The sequence below is a fragment of the Nyctibius grandis genome, chromosome 27 (assembly GCF_013368605.1).
Source record: "Nyctibius grandis isolate bNycGra1 chromosome 27, bNycGra1.pri, whole genome shotgun sequence".
NCBI lineage: Eukaryota > Metazoa > Chordata > Aves > Nyctibiiformes > Nyctibiidae > Nyctibius > Nyctibius grandis.
In genome coordinates this window covers 5028803-5047740 of record NC_090684.1, presented here as the reverse complement: position 1 = coordinate 5047740, position 18938 = coordinate 5028803, and the positions used below count along the sequence as shown (strand labels likewise).

Genomic DNA, 18938 nt, shown 5'->3' with positions numbered 1-18938 from the left:
GGTCCCGAGCTGCCAGGGGCAGGCTGGGTTTGGGGGTGACCCTTTTCCCTCCCCCAGCAGCCCCGCTTTGACCCCCCCCTCCCTCACTTGGGGGGGGGTCCGACAGCAGCGTGATGGAGCGGGCTGGGATGCGGGAAAGCTCGCGGAGATCGGGGTGCACGGGGAGGGGGGGTTAAGGGTGACCCCACCAACCTGCTCCCAACCCCTTGTGCTGGAGGGGGGGGGGGCAGGACACAGTCTGGGGGGGTGGGAAATGGTTTGTGTCCCTCCCCATGGCGGGGGGATCACGTAGCCCAGTTCAGCAGGGTGCTGGTCGCCTCTTTGCTCTTCATCCTCAGCGGCACCAGGGTGGGCGACTTGTAGTCATGTTCGGGTGCCGGCTCGAAGGGGTGGGTGCCCAGGGCTGGGGGGGGGAGGCTGTGCAGGGAGTAGAGGCTGTTGATGCCGGGGTGGGGGCCGGGAGAAGCGGGGATCCCCATGAAGCTGGTGATGTTGCTGTGAGCGTGGGGGTACGGAGACATGCAGGGGGTCGGGATGCTCTCGGGGGGCAGGAGCCCCGCGGGGCTGCCGGGGCCGGAGCTCGGCCACAGGTTGTTCTGCAGCTGAAAAAGACAAAGAGAAAGAAAATAAACCCAAAATGAAGTGGGGTGGGGGGCAGCTGAGGGTGGGGACCACATCACCCCCCCCTTGGATCCCCCTCAGCCCCCCTTGGACCCCTCACACCCCCCCTTGGACCCCCCACACCCCCCCTTGGACCCCCTCAGCCCCAGGGTGCAGAACAAGGGTGGCCTTTGCTTTATTTTAATTGCTTGGGGGGGGTTGAATCCTGGTTGAATCCTTCCCCCCCCCACCCCGTGCAGGGTGGCTGTGGGGGAGTTTGGCATCGGGGACGCGCGTGAAGCTGAGGTTTAGATTATTTTTATGCTTTTTAATGTTGGAGGGAAAAAAAAAGACAGGAAGCACTGATGGATGTGGGGGAGCTAAAGGAGTTTCTCTGGGGGGGGGACACCCCGAAGGGCACGTTCCCACAGGAGATGGAGGGGGACATAAAGCAGCATCTTCCTGCGTGTGGCAAAATGTGCTGCTGCATCTTTTCCACCCGAGGCCACGTGTTTTTTCCCCGAGGGTGGGTGGGTGGGACCGTGGGGACCCCGGTGCAATGGGACGGGAGCCCTGGCCTGTGTGGGTGCAGGCAGCCGCGGCGGCATCTCCCACCTCCTGGATTTTCCCGTAACGTTCCCGTTTCCGCCACTTGGCCCGTCGGTTCTGGAACCAGACCTGGGGGATGGAGGGAGATGGGGGGGGGTGCTGAGGCACAGGGACCCCCTGCTCGCCCCCAGGCGGGATGGGCAGCCCTCTGCCCCATGTCCCCGCTCGTCCCAGCAGGAAAAGAGCCCAAACACGATGCCCCAGGATCATCCCAGTAACCTGGAGCTGGACGGAGGAAGCCCTGGTTGAGCTCACCAGCCTTTTTCTGTCTACCAAGAGCAGAAATCTCTCTCATCCCTCTTGGAAAATAAGCAGCCCCGCTCCGTGCTCGAGCCTTTTCTCTCCCTTGTGCTTCTGGGCCTCGGTTACCCCAGGTTTCAGTGCAGAATGAGGCTCTTCGGGTCCTGTGCGGTCACGATGACCCACCTGCGTGTCCCCTCCGTGCTGCTGAATGGGGCTGGGGACCGGAGCTGGGGACCGGAGCTGGCCGGGATGGAGACAGCTCCAGCAGCATCTCCCGGAGCAGAGGATGTGGTAGCGGGATGTTCACCACAGGGCTCTTGTGCTTACAGGTAATTTCATCTAAATCCACCCCAAATCGGTGCTCGGAGGCTGGGGTGGGTGCTAGGGGGGGGTGCACAGCCCCTGCCTGTGCCTTGTCACCAGCTTCTGCCCCACGGGGAGGGCAGCGCCCAGGGCTCGGTGCCTCGAGGCACCCAGCACCCCATGGGTGCTCCCTGCTTGCTTCGTTACCCACCCGCCTTCGCTTTTCTCCCTGCCCGGTGCCCCCCCCCACCCCCCTCATCCCTCAGGGAGCCTCAAACCACACGGAAACGCCGCTGGAAAGAGCTCACTGGCCTGACACAAGGGTGATGGCGGCAGCAAGGGAAGGCCTCATCCTGCCTCACGTCCCGGGATGCGCCACCCCCAGCCCCATCTGTGCTGAGCCCCCGGGGATGGCAGCTTCATCGCTGCTACTCCTGGGCTGGAGGGAGCTGAGGTGGGGGTTGAGGTTGGGGATGGTGGGTGCATGGGGGGGATCACCCTGCAGAGGAGGGGAAAGCACCCTCCCACTCTGCCCAGCACCATCCAGGGTGGCTGCACCCACCCCTATGGGACCCGGGGACCCCTGCCCTGTACCTGCACCCTGGCTTCGGTCAGCTCTGTCCGTAGTGCCAGCTGCTCCCGGGCGTAGACGTCGGGGTAATGCGTCTTCTGGAAAACCTTCTCCAGCTCCTCCAGCTGGAACGTGCTGAAGGTCGTCCTGTTCCTCCGCTTCTTGTTCTTGCTCTTGCCCAGGGCCTCGGGGAGCTCGGGGCCCCCGTGGTCCCGGAGGCCACCCAGGGGTGCTGCCAGTGGGCACCCCAGCTCCCCTGGGGCTTTCATGGGGGGCCGGCAGCCTGCACCCATCGCCTGGTACCCGCCTTTGCATCCCTTCTCGCTGCCTGGCAGGGGGAGAGGCACAAGGTGGGGGGGGTGTTAATGATGTTAATGGTGTTAATGGTGCTAATGAAGCCCAGAGCTCTCCATGCCCCCAGCCCCAACCCTCCCCTCCCGTCCCGGCATAGTCCCTGTCATCCCGGGGGGATGTTGGGGTACAGTCCCGGGAGAAAGGGGCTCAGCGCAGGCATTCAGCGGGGCAAATCCATCATCAGGGAGGGCAAAATCCCCGCTCACCGGGGGAGTGGGTGGAGGGGTCCCTCTCGGGGACCCTCTTGGATGCTGCTACTAAGGGATGGGTGAGGGAGGGGAAGAGAAGGCGAGCGCAGGGTTGTCTTGCAGACAGGGCTTTACTCAACTCTCCTCGTCCCTCTCCTCCAGCACAGGCTGACGCCTCCACCCTGCTCAGCTGCGCCTGGGGCAGAGACATCGCATCCACCAGTAACCCCAGCCCACCGCAGCGCTGGGCTGTATCCAGACCCTGTGTTTGAGCTGGGTTCAAGGTGAGTTGTCCCCCCGCCCCACATGGCATTTCCCTGTAGCTGTAACTCTCCAGAAACCATTTGGAAAGGAGTGAAAAATAACCCCCCCACACCCCATTTTTGCTCAAGAAGAGCTCCCCTTCCCCACCTTCCTGCCAGAGCAAGAAATGGGGGGGTTCCCCCCATCCCCTCGCTGCTGCTGCACCTCTGGGTGTCTCACGAAATGGGTTCAAGGAGATAAGTTGCTGCCACACGTTTTGGAGGTCACCTTTGTCCCCCAGAAGCATTGTTCGTCCCCACGCGGGGACACACGGAGCTCAGCGGCTCCGGGTGCTGCTGGGACCCCGAGGAGCTGAACTGGTGAAGGGAAAACCCAAGGGGGGACTTAGCGGATGGGGGGAGACGGCTCGGGGACCTCAGCAACCAGGGGGAACGCAGGGGCTTCCCCTAGGAAGGAGAGGACCTAAAAATGCTGGGTTTTACCCTCGTTTCACCCCCACCCCAAGCACCAGCACCAGAGCCTTGGGCTGCGCTGCAGGTGGGGACCGCTGGGCCCTTTGGAGGGGCAGGATCAGGCCCACGGCCGGGCCTTGGGCGCAGCGCTCGGGGCTGGCGATGGGGGGGAAATCGCCTCCTTTTGGGTGGATCCTCCTTCCCGGCCCGTTAACCGTCACATCCCGGGGGAAGGGGGTCCCCATCCCTGCGGACCCACCCGGGGCTCCGCGCCCCCCGAACCAGCCCCCCGCTCCGCGGCCTTCTCCAGACTTTCGGTTTTGATTTTTGGTTGTTTCCTAATTAAGGCAATTTGGGGGTTATGGAGAGCTGAGATCCAGCTGCTTCGAATTAATGGGAAAAAGTGATCCGGGAGGGGGGTTTGGGGGGGCGATTGCTCCCCGTCCCTCTTGGTACCGACCTGTCTACATGCCCGGTGGCGGGTAACGGCGAAGGGATGAGGCCAAATTGCCGTTTCCTCCCCGCTTTGTCCTCCGAAGGGCTCGGCCGCCAGGCCCGGGGGGTTTTAATGATAAAAAACAAGCCTCGCCAGGGAGCGGAACGAAGGCAAAAACCCCAAATGCGACCGAAAATAAGGAAAAATGACCGAAATAAAAAAATCCTGCTGCACAGAGCAGTGTGATAATGCGTCAAGTTTGGGGTTTTTCCCCTTTTTTCTAAGACAACGCACCACATTTCTGAGCGACCCGCGAGTTTCGGCGTTGGAGACAAATAAATAAATTTAGGAGAAAGAAGGAGAAAGCAGGAAGGGAGCAGGATATGGGTGCGGAGCCAAATAAACACGGCGTCGCAGGGGGACAAAGACGATGGGAAAAAAGGAAGATATAGATATTTTTTTTCCCCACGCACACCCCTCCTTCCTAAACTGACACCCCCTGAAAGATTTGGCGGCGCTGGGGAATTCAGCAGCTGGGGAACAGCTGTACAATCCTTGGGTTAACCGGGAGGGGAAAGGAGAGCTCAAAGGGATCATTAAGGAATGGGATGGGGGTACGGAAAGGGCTCCGGGGAACCGGGGAGGGGGGGACACACCGCAGCCACCAGCCAAAGCCACCCCCGGGGATGGCAGCGTCCCTCCCGCCGCACCGGGAGCGGGTAAGTGCGGTGAGGGGATGGGGGGGACACTGGGGTGTCCCCGGGGCTTTTTCTACCTGTTCCCCCAGGCTTGGCCAAGCCCCACCTGGTTCCCATTACACCCGCGGTGCTGCCTTTTTCTTCTTATATTAAACAGAAACGGGGAGGGGGGAATAAAAAGCCCGTGGGACCGGGGAGCCCCGGAGGGACGGGACCGGACCGGACCGGGGAGCCCAGGAGGGACGGGACGGGACGGGACGGGACCGGTAAGCCCCGGCTGGAGCCCCCGACGGTCTCGGCCGGGAGGGAAAGTGCGAGGGAGCGGTGGGTGTTGCCTGGCCGGTGGGAAGCGATGGGGAGAGCCCCGGGGAAGCCGGGAGAGGGGTGCGGAGCCCCGGCAGCCGGGCACGGGGAGCCCCGGGCACCGGGGAACCGGGGAGCTCTGCAAGCCCCGGGGCCGGGCACGGGGGAATCGGGAGCCCCGGGCCCGGGCACAGGGAGCTCTGAGGCCGGGCACCGGGGAACCGGGAGCTCTGCAAGCACCGGGGCCGGGCACCGCGGCTCGGCCTCCCGGGTCGGGAACTCACGGCGTTGCCCAGACCCGGAGACCCGGGCCCGTCCGTGCGGCCGGTGCACTGGTTGCTTCCGCGGGTTCTGCCCGGTGAGGCCTCGGCACGGGCCTTTCCAGCCTCCTCCGAGGGACGGGGCCGCGCTCCGTCCCCGGTACTGGGCTCCGTCCCCGTCGGGACCCGCCGCTCCGGGGTCCGGTGGGCCCGGGCCGGTCCCCGCCGTCGCGGCAGCGGGGCCGGCGTCTCTCCCACCGCCTCTTCTCGCTCTTTTCCCCCCTCCCCGTTTCTGGAGGACGGGAACGATCCCGGAGACCTTGGTGTCTGTCGAGACACAGTCCCGACTGCACTGGGAACACCGGCCCGGCCCTTGCTGGCTCCCCGTCTCCCGTCGGGAGGGGTGCCTTGGCGATCTCCGCACCGACGGGGCCATATCGCGACAGCGACCGCCTCGATAAAGCCATGAGGGGGGGGAGCGTGTCGGCGATAGGACGCTTTAGGGGGGGATCAGGGCTGGGGATCCCGGCAGACCCCGAGAGCAGCGGCAGGATCGGGCCCCCGGGCGGGGGTTAGAGAGGAGGAAAGAGAAGCAGAAGGGATTGGGGAGGGGGTTGGCGGCCGCGGGTCCCCCCACCTCCACCCGCCGACCCCCCCCCCCCCTCGGTACCTGCAGCCCCGACCGGGTACAAGGGCTTCCCAGTGACGGCCACGGCGAGGGGGCCCGGGCTGGAGACCCCCAAGTACCGGGGCTCTGCCTTGGGCGGCGGGCAGCGGCCCGGGCGGGGGCTGAGCGGCGGGGGGTGCCGGGGGGGCCCCGCTGGCCCCACCACGAAGGTGGTGGGTGATTTGGGGAGCCCCGGCTGGGGGGGACCAAGCCGGCGAGGAGGGGGAAAAGCCGGGCAGGCCGGTACCTCCATAGCGCAGGTTGGAGGGAGCGGGGGCGGCGGGGAGCGGATTTTGTGTGGGGGGCCGGGGGAGGAGGGGGCTGGTGGGGATGGGAAGGGAGGGATGGCCAAGGACCCCCCCCCCCCCACACCCCCCCCCACCCACTCCCCAACCAGTCACGTGCATCCTCCCAGCCACTTCGTTAACCCTCTAATCCCAACTCCCCCCCCCAGCCCCACGGTCCCTTTCCCGAGGGGGTCGGAGCGGAGCACAGTCCCCCTCCATCCCCAGGGCAGGGAGCCCTGCCCCTCCCCTCCCAGTGCTCCCAGTGGCTCCCCGCTACAGGAAATGCCCAGGGCCCTTCCTTGATTTCAACCTTCATCCCCAACTGCTACGAGCAGCTCAAAATCCCAGGCGCAGGGGGGAGAAACTGCCATTTTTCAGCCACCCTCTGGGGTTTTGTTTTTTTTTTTTGCCCTTTCCCAGCTGTACCGAACCCGTTTGTGGCCTTTCCCTCCCCAAAGCCGGGGCTGAGGCCTGGGCAGATCGGTTCAGGGATGATCGTGACACTGGGACACGAGATCCAGGATCCCACGGCGCCGTGTCCGCCCTTGGAGCAGGCGCTGGGCTCCGCTGGCGTGGGTTAGGGTTAGGGTCCCCCACCCCAGCACTGGGGTCCCCCCATCCCAGCAGCCTGGCTTTGGCTTTTACAACTTCTCTGGACTTTTTTTGTTTTTTTGCCACCCTCTCTCCCCTGTTTTTGCTCCTCTGCGGCTTTGGAGCCGCTGCGGCTGCTCCCCCAGGGCCGGACGCTTGGCTTTGTGGGGGGGTTTATAGAGCTTTGGGGGTGTTTGTGTGCAAATGATGGGGCAGGTTTGGCGATTCAAAGGCTTCGTGTCCAAGAGAGAGGGGATTAAATAACAGGCATGGAGAAATGAGCAGATTCCTGGGCTGAGGGGTGATGTTTTACGCCTCCATTTGCTGTTTTTCTCTATACACAACGCAGCCGGTGGCTTTTAACTCATCCCAGGGCATCGCACCTCTCTCTGGGTCTAGGAAAAAAAAATAACGTGCAGGTATCAGGGGATGAGCTGCATGGGAGCAGCAAAAAGAGGCGGAGAAGGAGCCGGCAGATCCCAGACGTGTGATGTTAAATAGCGGAACAATAGGATAACGCCGACTGTTAAATAACGCGATGCAGCGTGCTGTCGCTTGTATTTATCACCCAGGCACCGTGCAAATCTGGGATCACAGGACAATTTTGTTTCAAAGAGCTTATGATCAAAATATAACATAACCCCGATGGTTGAGGGATTGATACGACGTTGTCGGGTTGTTGCAAAACAAAAACAAACCCGGTGTCAGCGCAGGAGCGACGGGTTCGCGGCGTGTGGTATAAATCACGGCTGGATTTTCCAGCTCCCCGGCGAGGGAAACTTGCGTTTGCGAGAAACATAGTGGCTGGGTTGCGATCCTGGGCTCAAACTTCTTCTGGCAGAGAGTCCCGGGGGTCTGAGCGTGCGGTGCCCCCTCCTCGCCCACCCTCTGAACGCCCGCGATGGCTCCCCGTGCATCCCGCAGCGTTCCCTGACGCCTTCCCCTTCGCAGCAGCTGGAGCTGCCGAGGTTTTCCCTGTTCGACTGTCCGCAGCTCGCTGCACATTGTAAATTATTGCTAAATAGGGGCTGTAAGTCCTCTGGTGCGCAAGAAATTAAATATTATTAGACATAGAATAACTCCTCTAAAGGCGTCTTAGTTTCAGCGTACCTCTCCCAGTTTTACTGCTGGCATTTAAAGGATTTTAATGGCAAAGGGATGAGTTAATCCACGTGTGCTGGTGGCACGGGGAGGGGGACGAGCAGGCTGGTTTGGGATGTGCTGGTTTTCCAGGCTGGAGCCATCACTGGGACCCTCCTGGGCAGGTGGAAGAGGTCCTGGGAAGGTGTTTGGGCTCTGGGATTTGGGGTGTTTGGGAGTCGAAGGCAGCGCGAGGAGAGGTTTGTGAGCTCTGATGGGTGTTTGTGGTGTTGGTGTCGGTTTGTGGAGCTGCTGAGGGGTTTGGTCCCTCCAGTGAGCAGGGCTGAGGACCAGGACTCCTGGGATCTCCTTCTGAACCTGCCACCAAACCTCTGCCCTGGGTTTTCTTGTGTGTGGAGCCAGCCCAGGGTGCCTCACCCTCCTGGCTTGGCGAGTGGATGTGATGGGTGCTTTGAGATCGGGGCGAAGGCTGCTGGGGGAGACCAAGGTGGGTGCCTCTTCTTAGAGCACCATGGATGGGTACCAGTATGGGACTGACTGGGGCAGGGAGGTCCCCATGGTGCTCTCGGGGCTCACTGGGCTTCATTTGCCACAAACCAGATTATTTATGGGCAAAGGATGATCCCAACAAACTCCTTGGCTGAAAAGCTTCCAGGAGAAACTTTTCACAACGTCACAGCGTCCGACTCCGACATCTCCGCGAAGGCAAACGATGCTGGGTCGGCTCTTGGATAGAAATGACCTTTTGTGGCCCCGTTTTAATTGCATCTGCCACCAAACGAGCCATGGCAAGAGAGCCATGAAGTGCAGTGGGATGTTCTGTGGGCAAACGGTCTCGGTTTTCGGTTTCTCTCTTGCTTGCCAGGAGGAGGATTTTTTTTTTCCTCCCCTCTTTGCATCCCATTGGCTTTCCCCACCATCTCCAACCATCCCAGAGAGCTGCCTCGCCTCCCCTGGGATCACGAGATGTCACTGCAGAGCTCGGCGGGAGGCCGGGAGGGTTTGCATAGCTCTGTGGTTTGTACGAACGTCCCTGCGCAGCCCAGACTTCGCAACGTTCCCCAGAGCCTCGGGAATGCTGGCGGGGCACGGAGCAACGCCTAACGTACAGCACCGGGGACGAGCTGCTCCTTCTCCCGGGACGTGCTTCCCCTCCCAGCCCGAAGGTCGAGCAGCGCGGATGAGGACCAGCACTCGGGGTCCAGCCCATGGGCTTTTCCTCAAAGGGGGTTGATTTTTCTTATTTTATTTTTTTTCCTCTGCATTTTTCTCCCTGGGAGCCTGCTGAGAAACAGCGAGGGCTTTCCTCTGGAAAGCAGGGAGGCAGCTCAGCTCAGCGTGGCTCTGGCACGTGAGCTTCAGGGTCAAGGCAGAAAGGCCAGAGTATGGGGACAACTGTCCTCCTGATGACACTGTTAGACCACCAAAGCCCCCTCCAGCCTGTAGCAGCCCCAGCTGTGTTGGCTGACTGCTGACCAAGCTTGGACTAGGGCTTGGAGGCTGTTCTCCTGCTCCTCTCTGTGCCCAGGCCAGGTCCTCAGCCTGGAGAAACACCACTGGGGGACAAAAGGAGCTGGGACAATACAACGCAGGCCATTCCCTCTGTCCTTTGCAAGGACGTGCATTTTGGGGAAGCCCATGAGGTTCTTCCCTTGCCCGAGGAAGCTGTGGGGCTCAGCTGACCACGCTGGCTGCTCTTGGGCTTGTGTCCCCAGCCTGGGCTCCTCCAGGCTCTGTGCCCCACGGTGAGGACCTTCTCCTCATCCCCAGGGGAGATCCATCCCTGGCTGGTTTACACCCAGGGTGCCAGCGTGGGCTTCTAGTCTTGGGCACACCCCTGCACCTCTGTCGCCCAGGGACGATAATCTCAGCCCTGAGGGAATCTCTGCCCTTGCTTACGTTTATTTTTTTTGCTAAAGCTGCAGAGCTGTCGTGGGTTCCATCCTCAGCCCTTGTCCATCTGCACATCCCTCTCTGCCTCCCAAAGATCCCAGTAAATCCTCCAGTTCCTCCCATCCAACCCGTTGTAGAGCTTCATCCCAAGCTGCGGTTCGATCTCGCTCAGGAACGGGCACGTTGATGGCAGGAAAAACGACTTTATTAATTCACCCGGGGAAATCTCCCCTGTTTTACGTTAGCGAGTGGGAGACAGAGCCCCGCGGTCTGACCCTGCCAGAGACCCATCGGGTCCGAGCCGGGGCCAGATTCGTTAGTTAATGAGGCTGACGACGTTGAAAACGATCCCGTTTCCAGGTCTCACCGAAGCAAAGCACAAACACAAACATCCACCCACACGTAATAACGATGCACAAAGGCAGGCGACAGCCTCCGTGTCACACACGTGCTTTACATCCATGCATATATATTTATGTACATGCATATATATTTGTATACATACGTGCATATTTATTTTTATGTGCATTTTTATGGGCGTATTTATATTTACGTGCATATTTGTATTTACATGCATATTTATTTTTACATTCATAATTATTTTTACGTGCATATTTATATATACATGCACATTTATACACGTGTGCATATTTACATACCCATGCGTATTTATAGCCATCCAGATATGGCTATAAATTATATGCACAGATAATTTAATCCCGTGCAAATATGTATTAAATTCTGCACCCAAACATGGTGTATTTCTATATCAGTTCACACGGATGCAAAAAATCCTGTAAGTTTGTGTCTGGATTGCAGAGAGGGGCAGAAATCGCACCCACATAATTGCATAAATACCTAAATTTATACGAATATATGATGATGGTATCGTCTATACGTCCAGCCCTGCAGAGCTGGGTTGGAGGATGCAGCGAGGTGGGATATACATCGGCTGCAATAACATGCTTAAAACCTCAGCGCTGGCAAAGCGGGGGGGATTTTTTTACAGAAAATAGTGAATTTGTTTAAATTGCAATTTTCTTATGAATTTTTTTTAAGTTCTTTTTTTTGGTTCTTGAAATCTAAATTCCCTTTTTTGTCCCGGCACCGCTTCACAGTAGCGTTCGGTGTCGAAGCGTGCCGTAAATTAATGATAGAAATAACAACTGAGGAAAGAAAAACCCGTGAAAAAACAAACTGCGGATGAGATTCAACCTGGCAGGAAAGCCGAGCCCCATCGCTTTTTGTTTTCGTTTGCATTTCGTAGAGATAGATCAGGGGGAAAGAAAAAAAAATTGAAAAAAAAGTCGAAAAAAATTGAAAAAAAAATAATTAAAAAATCAACATTATTTTGGCTTGATTCAAACCAAGTAAAAACGAGCAGTTTTTTGCAGCTGCTTAATAATAATAATAAAAAAAACCCCAAGGGTTTATAAAGTGCTTTGGCGATGGAGTGGCCTTTAAAGGAGCTGCAGGAATAAATCAACTTAATTCCCTCGGGCTGCTTTAAACGAGGATCTGGCCCCATCCTTGCAGTCAGGGCCACGGCATGGATTTACACCGCTGATTAATTCGGGCTCTATAAACTCGATTTTTACGCTGGGAAGCAGAGGGGACGTGGGAACCCTGCGCTGCCGGAGGGATGGAGCCCTTCTCCCATCACCGTCCCGATGCCGCGTCGTTACACCCGGGCGGGTTTTTGTTTTAATAAGGAAAAAGATATTTCATCTGTGTGGGGAATTTTCAGGCTGCTTGGAAAAGTGTTTCAGGACGCCAAGTTTAGGCTTGTTTTTCCTTCCAGCTGCTCCAAATATATATATATATATATATAAAATTCTAATCTATATATTAGAATTTTATATATTCTAAAAAATAATTAAAAAAATATGAAATGAAGCCTGGAAGCGGCGGCGGCCAGGTTTCGGGGGAGATGCTGAGCTTGGTGCTTCCTTATGGCATTAATCCCAGTAAAAGACGTGTAACTGGGAGCCGAACAGGATTTCTGACTCCTAAAAAAAAAAAATCTGATAGTGATTGCCAAATCCTGAATCCATCGAGGGATTAAAGAGAATTTATTCCAGATTTGCTCCGCCGGGAAGTGGTAGGATTCGAGGGGGTTCGAGTTTCTCGTTGTAGAGGGATGCCGTTAACGCGGCGTAAATCTGAAATAAGGGTGGTAAATAAATGGGGTCACTTTGGGTTTAGTGTCGGTGTAACGGGGAGCAGGGTTTGGCCCCGGAACGGTTCGATGGGGGTTTGCTCCCCGGCGGTGAGGGCTGGGCTGAGCCTTTCGCCGTCGGCTCCGTTGTTGTGGGTTTGCTTTTTTTAATCTGGAAAATGGTGCAAATTGGGGGGAAAAAAGGCAAAAGGGGGGTGATGTGCGGCATGTTTTTGGGGTGCTGGGGCAGGGGGGGTTTAGCCTCCAGCTAAACTGACTCGCTGATCCCAGGAGGGATCGGGAATTAATCCAAACCCTTCCAAAAAAAAATCAGCTTTTAAGAGCGAACGCGTTTGGCTCCGGCTTCCCCTCCTTGTTTGGCATCCTCAGAGCCGGCCCCAGCATCACACTGGGGGGGGGGCTCTGCACCCCCCTGATTCACCCCCCTGTCACAGGGGACCCCCGTGGTCCCTGGGGACACCCCAAGATGCTTCCCCCACCTTGGGGGCTCACTTAATCCTGCGATGCCGCATTACCCCGGGCCCTGCTCCCCATCCAGCTCCCACCGAGAAACCCCCCCCCCCCAAAACCCCACTTTGGGATTTTTTTCAAGCTGGACAAAGCTTTTCCCCTCCCCGGGGGATTGATGGATTTATTCATCTCATCCCCTAACGAGCCATTTCCAGAGCCCAGTAAATTATACGCACCGGGACGGCTGAAATCTTGCTCCATAAATCAGATCTGAGGCTGACAAGTGTTGCCTGCATCATTATCCCGGCGAGCTGCGGAGATCCCAGGTATCGCCGCCTCCCTTGGAAATCCCAATAAATCTGGGAGTAATCATTCCCAGAAAAAAAAAAAAAAGCACCGGAAAACATTTTCTTCCCTTAAAATCTAAGCGGAAAATTTATTGCAAGGAAAGGAAAAGTTTTCTCCGGAGAGTCCGTAACAGCGACGCGAGTATCTCCCCGGGGCCGAGCCGGCGGGATGGCATCGCCGTGCGATTACTGGGATAAATTCGTAGCAGCCCTTAAAAATTCAGGATGATTTTTTTGGGGGGGGGATGAAACAGGGGGAAAAAAAAAAGAATAAAGCCAAATATCTCCAACTACGTCCCGAAAGGACAGTGGAGCCAATGTGCTGGAGTCCGTCGCCTTCTGGTTTGCGTTTAGCTTTTGGAGGAGGAAAAAAAATCAATCCCCCCCTTGCAAACCTCCTCTCTCCTTAAGGGGAAGATTTATTTTATTAACTGGCCGACACCTGAAAGTAATCGGCTTTTTTTTGTTGTTTTGGTGGCTGGGGAGGGGGGAAGGAGCCGTCCCCGGGGGCTCTGCGGGGAGGAGAGCTGTATTTTCTCGCTATTATTTCTCCCGTACCGCGTCCGTCTGTCCGTCCCAGCGGGTCTCACCCGGACGTGGGGCTCACACGTACGTGAGACCCGCTCGGACAGACAGACAGACGGAAGCAGTAAGAAGCGTGCATGGTGCTGTATGTACATGGGATGCTCTGTCTCATCGATGTTTAAGGTGGTGGATGTATCCTTACGCTCATGGTCCCATCAAGGAGACAAAATGCTCCTGTTTCAGATGGGGAAACTGAGGCACGGGGACACCGACGTAGGTATTAAGGGTTGCAAACATCTCACCAGCTCCACCTTGGGTGGTTTTGCTGATGGGTTGGTGATGCTCGGCTGTCTTTGCAACTGGGAGGAAGCCAGGGGAGATGAGGTTGACCCCAAGGAGCCACCTTCATGCAGCTCAGGGGGTGTTTTTCCCCTCCTCGCCGTGTGGTTTCCACTCCTCCTGACTTTGCAGAGAGTTTTGCTTTCCCCAAAGGCACATCGGCAGCTCTTGTACTTCTGTAATGGGTTTGTGCATGTCAAAACTTCAAGAGATCGGGCTGGTGGTGATCTCTGTACCTGTCAGGATGAATGAAAGGTGACAACGCCAAGAGCGCCGGGGGTGGGTCATGCGAAAACCAGATGGGTTGTCAAAGCTTCTTGCTTCCCACCGATTTGTTTCGCCTGCTCCAGCTCCCAGCCTGATTTAAGGTGTGTGAGGACCAGCTTGTGTGGGGAACGGGAAGGAGCAGGAAGGGAAAAGGGAGCTCAAAGTGCCCAACAGCTCGAAGCACTGGTTGGATCGGCAATGTGGTCTGGGATGGATGGATGGATGGATGGATGGATGGATGGATGGAAAGAGGAGGATGAAGGCTAAGAACAAGGTAGGGTCGGGTAAGAGCTGAGTCCAGGAGCATTTAAGCTTTGCTGTTGCTGAGGATGCTTCTAGCACCTGGTTGTTTGGGTCAGGATGGCAAAGGTGGTTGGATGGGACACACATCGTGTCACTTGGTGGTGGAGAAACGCGTCCCTCAGGGCCAGGTCTCTGTTTAGGCTCAGGAGAACTCGGTCTTGCAAAGCAAACGCTGCTTCTGGCTTTCTTCGGGGGTTTTGTGCCTGGCCACCACCCTGGAGGGGTCCCAGCACCTGAACCCAACATGGGGCCTCATCCATGTCAATGGTGCAAGCCAAACCAAACCCAGCGGTGCTGGGAGGGACATGGAGCAGGTCCAGGGAGCTGAGTGGCCACCAGTGGGGCCAGCCCCATGGGTGCAGTGGCCAAATCCACTTTGGGCAATGGTATCCCCCAAACCATCGCGTCCCACTGCCTTTAGTTCTTCAGCGGATGGGACTGTGGGGCCTGCCAGGGTGGTGGGAAGGGTCACCTTCCCCTCTGTGGCCTTGCTGTAGGTCTGGAGATAGGGCATAATTCCTGTCTCCTGGGTTTCTTCCCACCTTCTGCCATCGGCGCCTCATCTCCGGATCCCCGGTGCCCCGGTGCTCTGTCCCCGCCGTGACCTCCCCTACCCGACCCAGACGGTGAAAGGTTTCCTTCTTGCTCGGCCAACACTGATAAGGAGAACCAGAAACAGCTTTGACCTTTCAACTGCAAATCTCCCTGCGAGGAGCCGCAAGCTGTTCCATATCTCAAAGGTCCCTTGATAGGAAACAAAAACCGTGCCGTTGAACTTTTAAGCAATTTCACCCCAAAAAAGCTCTCAGGCACCCAAAAAAACCTCAAGTGAAGGTGGTTTTAACCCTGTTGAGGAACCAGGACAGCGCGTGCACCTCATGTAAGAGGTGTCTTGGGTTGATGGGTTGTCTGGAGCATTGGTCATCTGCTCTCTCCTTCCCTTTTGGCTGCTGCACTCACCCGTGGAGACCCAGCAACGGGGTGCAAAGGCTTGGGGGCAACTGGGCACCTCCTTTCCTCTTCTCTGAGAGTAGGAGCCCCTGATTATGCTGAGACCTTCACCTCTGCCAGCCCCAGGAGGACTGGGGACAGACAGACGGGCCACCATGGATGAGAAGTGATGGTGCAAGTTTGCACGAGACGGGCTCCTTGGGGAAGGATGATTTAACCCCCGGGATTTCAGCAGACACACGATGCGCCTGTAGAAGCAAATCTCCATCCTTGATTGCCTCCCCACCCCGAAGCGGCGCGGTCCAGCTCGGTGACGTGCCCTGCTCTTCGCTTACACCCTCTGGGCTGCCGCTGTTATAGGAAGGCGATGGCTGGAGGTGTTGGAGCTCATTAATTGCTTTGAGCAAGTTAATTGGTATAAACACAACAGCAGGAGATGCGGCGGCTCTGCGAAGGGGAGCGTGCTCAGCTCCGAGGGGGGATCAGGCAGAGGTCCTGCTTCTTGGTGGGTGCTCAGACCCCGGTAAGTGGATTACAGCTCTCGGGACCACGTTCCCCTCGCTGTGGCGTGGACGTGGGCTCCATCTCGCTGCATGTGAGCCCACGGGGCGGAGGAGAGCGGCGTGCCGTGGTGCTCACCCCAAATACATCCTCACTTGGTTTCCACGCCTTGAGCTTTTCCACGCCGGGGTTTTTTTCCCTGCGTTGGGTGTTTATCAATAACAGTTCCACGGCATGAAACATGGGGCTGTCCCAGGTGATGGAGAGCCTGAGCGTCCCACAGAATCAGGCCCTAAACACCAGCAGGCTCCCTATATTGCCTCTGATATTAACCCTACGTTTTCCCTGCTGTTGGTTAACCCCATTAATGGGATCTGAGGCGGTTCAAAGCCTTCGGAGCAGCAGGGGGGGAAGCTCGGAGCAATAAGTGGAGGCAACCCCTGCCAAATTGGAGTAAAAGATGTCTTCCTCCCGCTCCCCAAACAACCCACAGCATTTTCATATTAAATCTCTGTGCCCAGACTAGTTGGGGAGGAAAAAATAGCCAGGATCAGCCCTACTCTGTGTGGAGCTGAGGGGAAAAGAGGGCTGTTGCCTCCCGGAGCAGGGGGTAAGGGCTCAGCAGCCAACCCCGTGGTCCAGCACCGAGGAGAGGATGCTCCCGGAGGGATTGCCCAGAGAACTGAGATCCCAGGATGTGCAGCCTATGGGAAAGTCATCAAATCCAGGTAATTTGGGGGAAAGGGAGAGTTACAGGGGGTTGGGTCAGGGGAAAAATTATGCTGGGTGTCTGTGCACCACATTCCTCATTTGAAATTGGTAGAACGGGCCGTTGTGGGGGAAAAGAGTTGTGATTATTTTTTTTTTTGTTGCTGCTTCTTCTGAGCATCTTTGAGGGGGGTTCCCAACCCCAGCTCGGCTGGGCAGAGCCCCGAAAGCTGGAGCAAGGAGCTGGAGCAGGGACCCTCGTGGTGGAGGGAGCCGGGGATGGAGCCCTTTGTGCTGGGCACATGGGTCTCTGGGTGCTGGGGTGTGGGGGGACCCTGTGGGGTGGGGGGGCCTCTGTATGAGGTGGTTTAATTGGGGATGAGGTTCTTGGAGCACAGAGGTGCTCACACAGGATAAATTTTAGCAGCTTGAGTGACCATCATATTTGGGTCTAAAGCTGCTGATCTGGGTAATGCAGATCCCAGCACCTCCACTCTGTGGCTGATGGAGTCACCCCACGAGCAGGATCTGACCTGCACCAGCAGCTCCCCCTTGCTCCCCTCCTTCCTTCACACCAGCCTCTGTCTGTCCCTCCGTCCTTCCCTGCTCTTGGGGTTTTTCTCCCGGCCCCATTTTCAGGAGGACATTGCTGGGGTGAGAAGAGCAAACGGAGCCCTCACCCTTCACTTGGGGGGCACGTGTGACCGGTGGGATGATGCCGCCTCGTCCCCAGGATGGGGTTTAATGGGTCCCACCTGGCTCCCAGGCTCGGGGTGCCCTGCGGCAGCCGCCGCTGCTCTTCCCTTCAGTTCATCGAGGGCGGGGGGGGGGAAGTAAATTCAATAACTTCACTGAGGGCCTGGGCTCAGCCTCGGCATTAACCCCGCTTCCTTCGCCGCACCGAGGAGTCACGGCTGTTAGCCGAGGCCGGCGGCGGCGGAGGGGGAGGCAGAACCCCCCTCTCTGTGCCTCTGCTCCCCAAGGAGCCGCGAAGGGGCTGCCCCATCCTCTCAAACCCGCTCCTGGGGACCTGCTGATCCGGGGCAGAGGATGAAATGGCACGGGAAGGTTAATTGGCAGCATCTTTCTTCGCTGTTTGATTTGCTCTCCATCCCTCCGGCACAGCAGCATCTTCTCTGCCTGTTGGACCAGCCCCATCCAGCAGCACCCACCAGCGCAGGCAAGAGCAGGGGGATGCTCAGGGTGGGGGGATTTTACAGCATCCCCTCACTCCTGCCCTGCGTAGCATCCCCCATGGTCCCTGGCACGGAGGCAGTCTTGGTGAGCTGAATGTGGGAAGGCTTTTGCGCGGAGGAAGGCACAGAGCCTCCTCTGTGCCCCTCCGCCTCGCAGTAATTTCATTAACTTCTCTCATTCAAAGGCAGCCAGACCCTGGCAGCTTGGGACACGCTGACCCTCCCGAGGCTGCGATGTCTTGCAGGCTGAAATCCACCCTCTCATTGATTCCAGCGGGGCCATCACCTCCCAGCCCAGCTGACCCCCTTGGCTGCACACAGAGGATTAATTCCGCCCCCCCCCGCCCCAACACAACTTTTGCCCACTAACTCAACCCCTTCTGCCTTTGACCAGCCGCTCAAGGCAGTGGTTTAGCCCAGGAAGGAAAGAGGGGTTGTATCCAGCCCCAAAAGGGGACAAAAGGGCAGCAGAAATACCCTCCCTGGGTGGGGGGAATGGGGCAGAAAGAGGAATAGGAAGAAAAATGCATCTGCTCTGCAGGAGGCAGGTGCAGGAGTCGTGCATCACCACGAGATCCATCGTCCCACCACCCCTTGGCTTCTCACCCAGACACCTCGATGGGACCTGCCGTGGGCAGCCCCCGTCCCACGGGGCGGCTCGGTGGGATGCGCCAAGCAGCTGCCTTTGGGATGATGCTTTTTTTCCAAGGCACCCGCCGCCGGCTCCGGCTTCTGCCGGCCCCGCAGGAATGTGCGGGGGCACCTGGAGGCAGAGCCCCTGTTTGTTGTTTTAATAAATACGGAGCAGACGGATCCGGCATGGGGAAGCTCTCCTCCTCGGGGCTGGGAAGAGCCCGGCCGAGGGGCTCAGCCCCATCCTGAGCTGCTGTCAATCACTGTCCTCAGGCGGGGTGATTGACAGCAGGTGGAAGGGCTCCTGTTCAACAGCCACCAGCTCCTGTTTTCTTCTTGGTTTAGGACAGAGGTTGAGGGCTAAACCCAGCTCCTGAGGGGTAACAGGACATGGGGTCACACTCTTGGGGTTTGTTTTCTTGGAGGCTCCCTGCAAACATCTTTCCTTCCTTCTGCAGCCTGTAGAATAGGAGGAGGAGGAGGAAGAGGAGGAAGAGGAGGATGAGAAGGGCTCCCTGCCACGCTGGCTACAGAGCCCAGCACAGGTTCATGTTCTCCCCGCTACCCTATTTCACGTGCCCATCCCAGGACCTGCGCGGTGATGGAAGAAGGCAGGAGGTGAGTGCTGTACCCTCCCCAAACAGGCAATCCCCAGGGTAAATCCCAAACGCCCCACCCTGGGGTGCACCCCGATGTGTTTTACCCAGTCCATAGGGCTG

General features: G+C 57.8%; 1 protein-coding gene across 1 annotated transcript; it reads right to left on the bottom strand.

Moving 5' to 3' along the window:
- Positions 1–284: 284 nt before the first annotated feature.
- On the bottom strand, positions 285–6305 carry ALX3 (ALX homeobox 3). The gene is made up of 4 exons (XM_068419461.1): positions 5952–6305; positions 2350–2654; positions 1216–1278; positions 285–602 (listed from the first exon to the last, which is right to left on the bottom strand). The coding sequence occupies exons 1-4, from the start codon at positions 6199–6201 to the stop codon at positions 285–287; spliced, it is 936 nt and encodes a 311-aa protein (XP_068275562.1). The 5' UTR covers positions 6202–6305.
- Positions 6306–18938: the final 12633 nt, after the last annotated feature.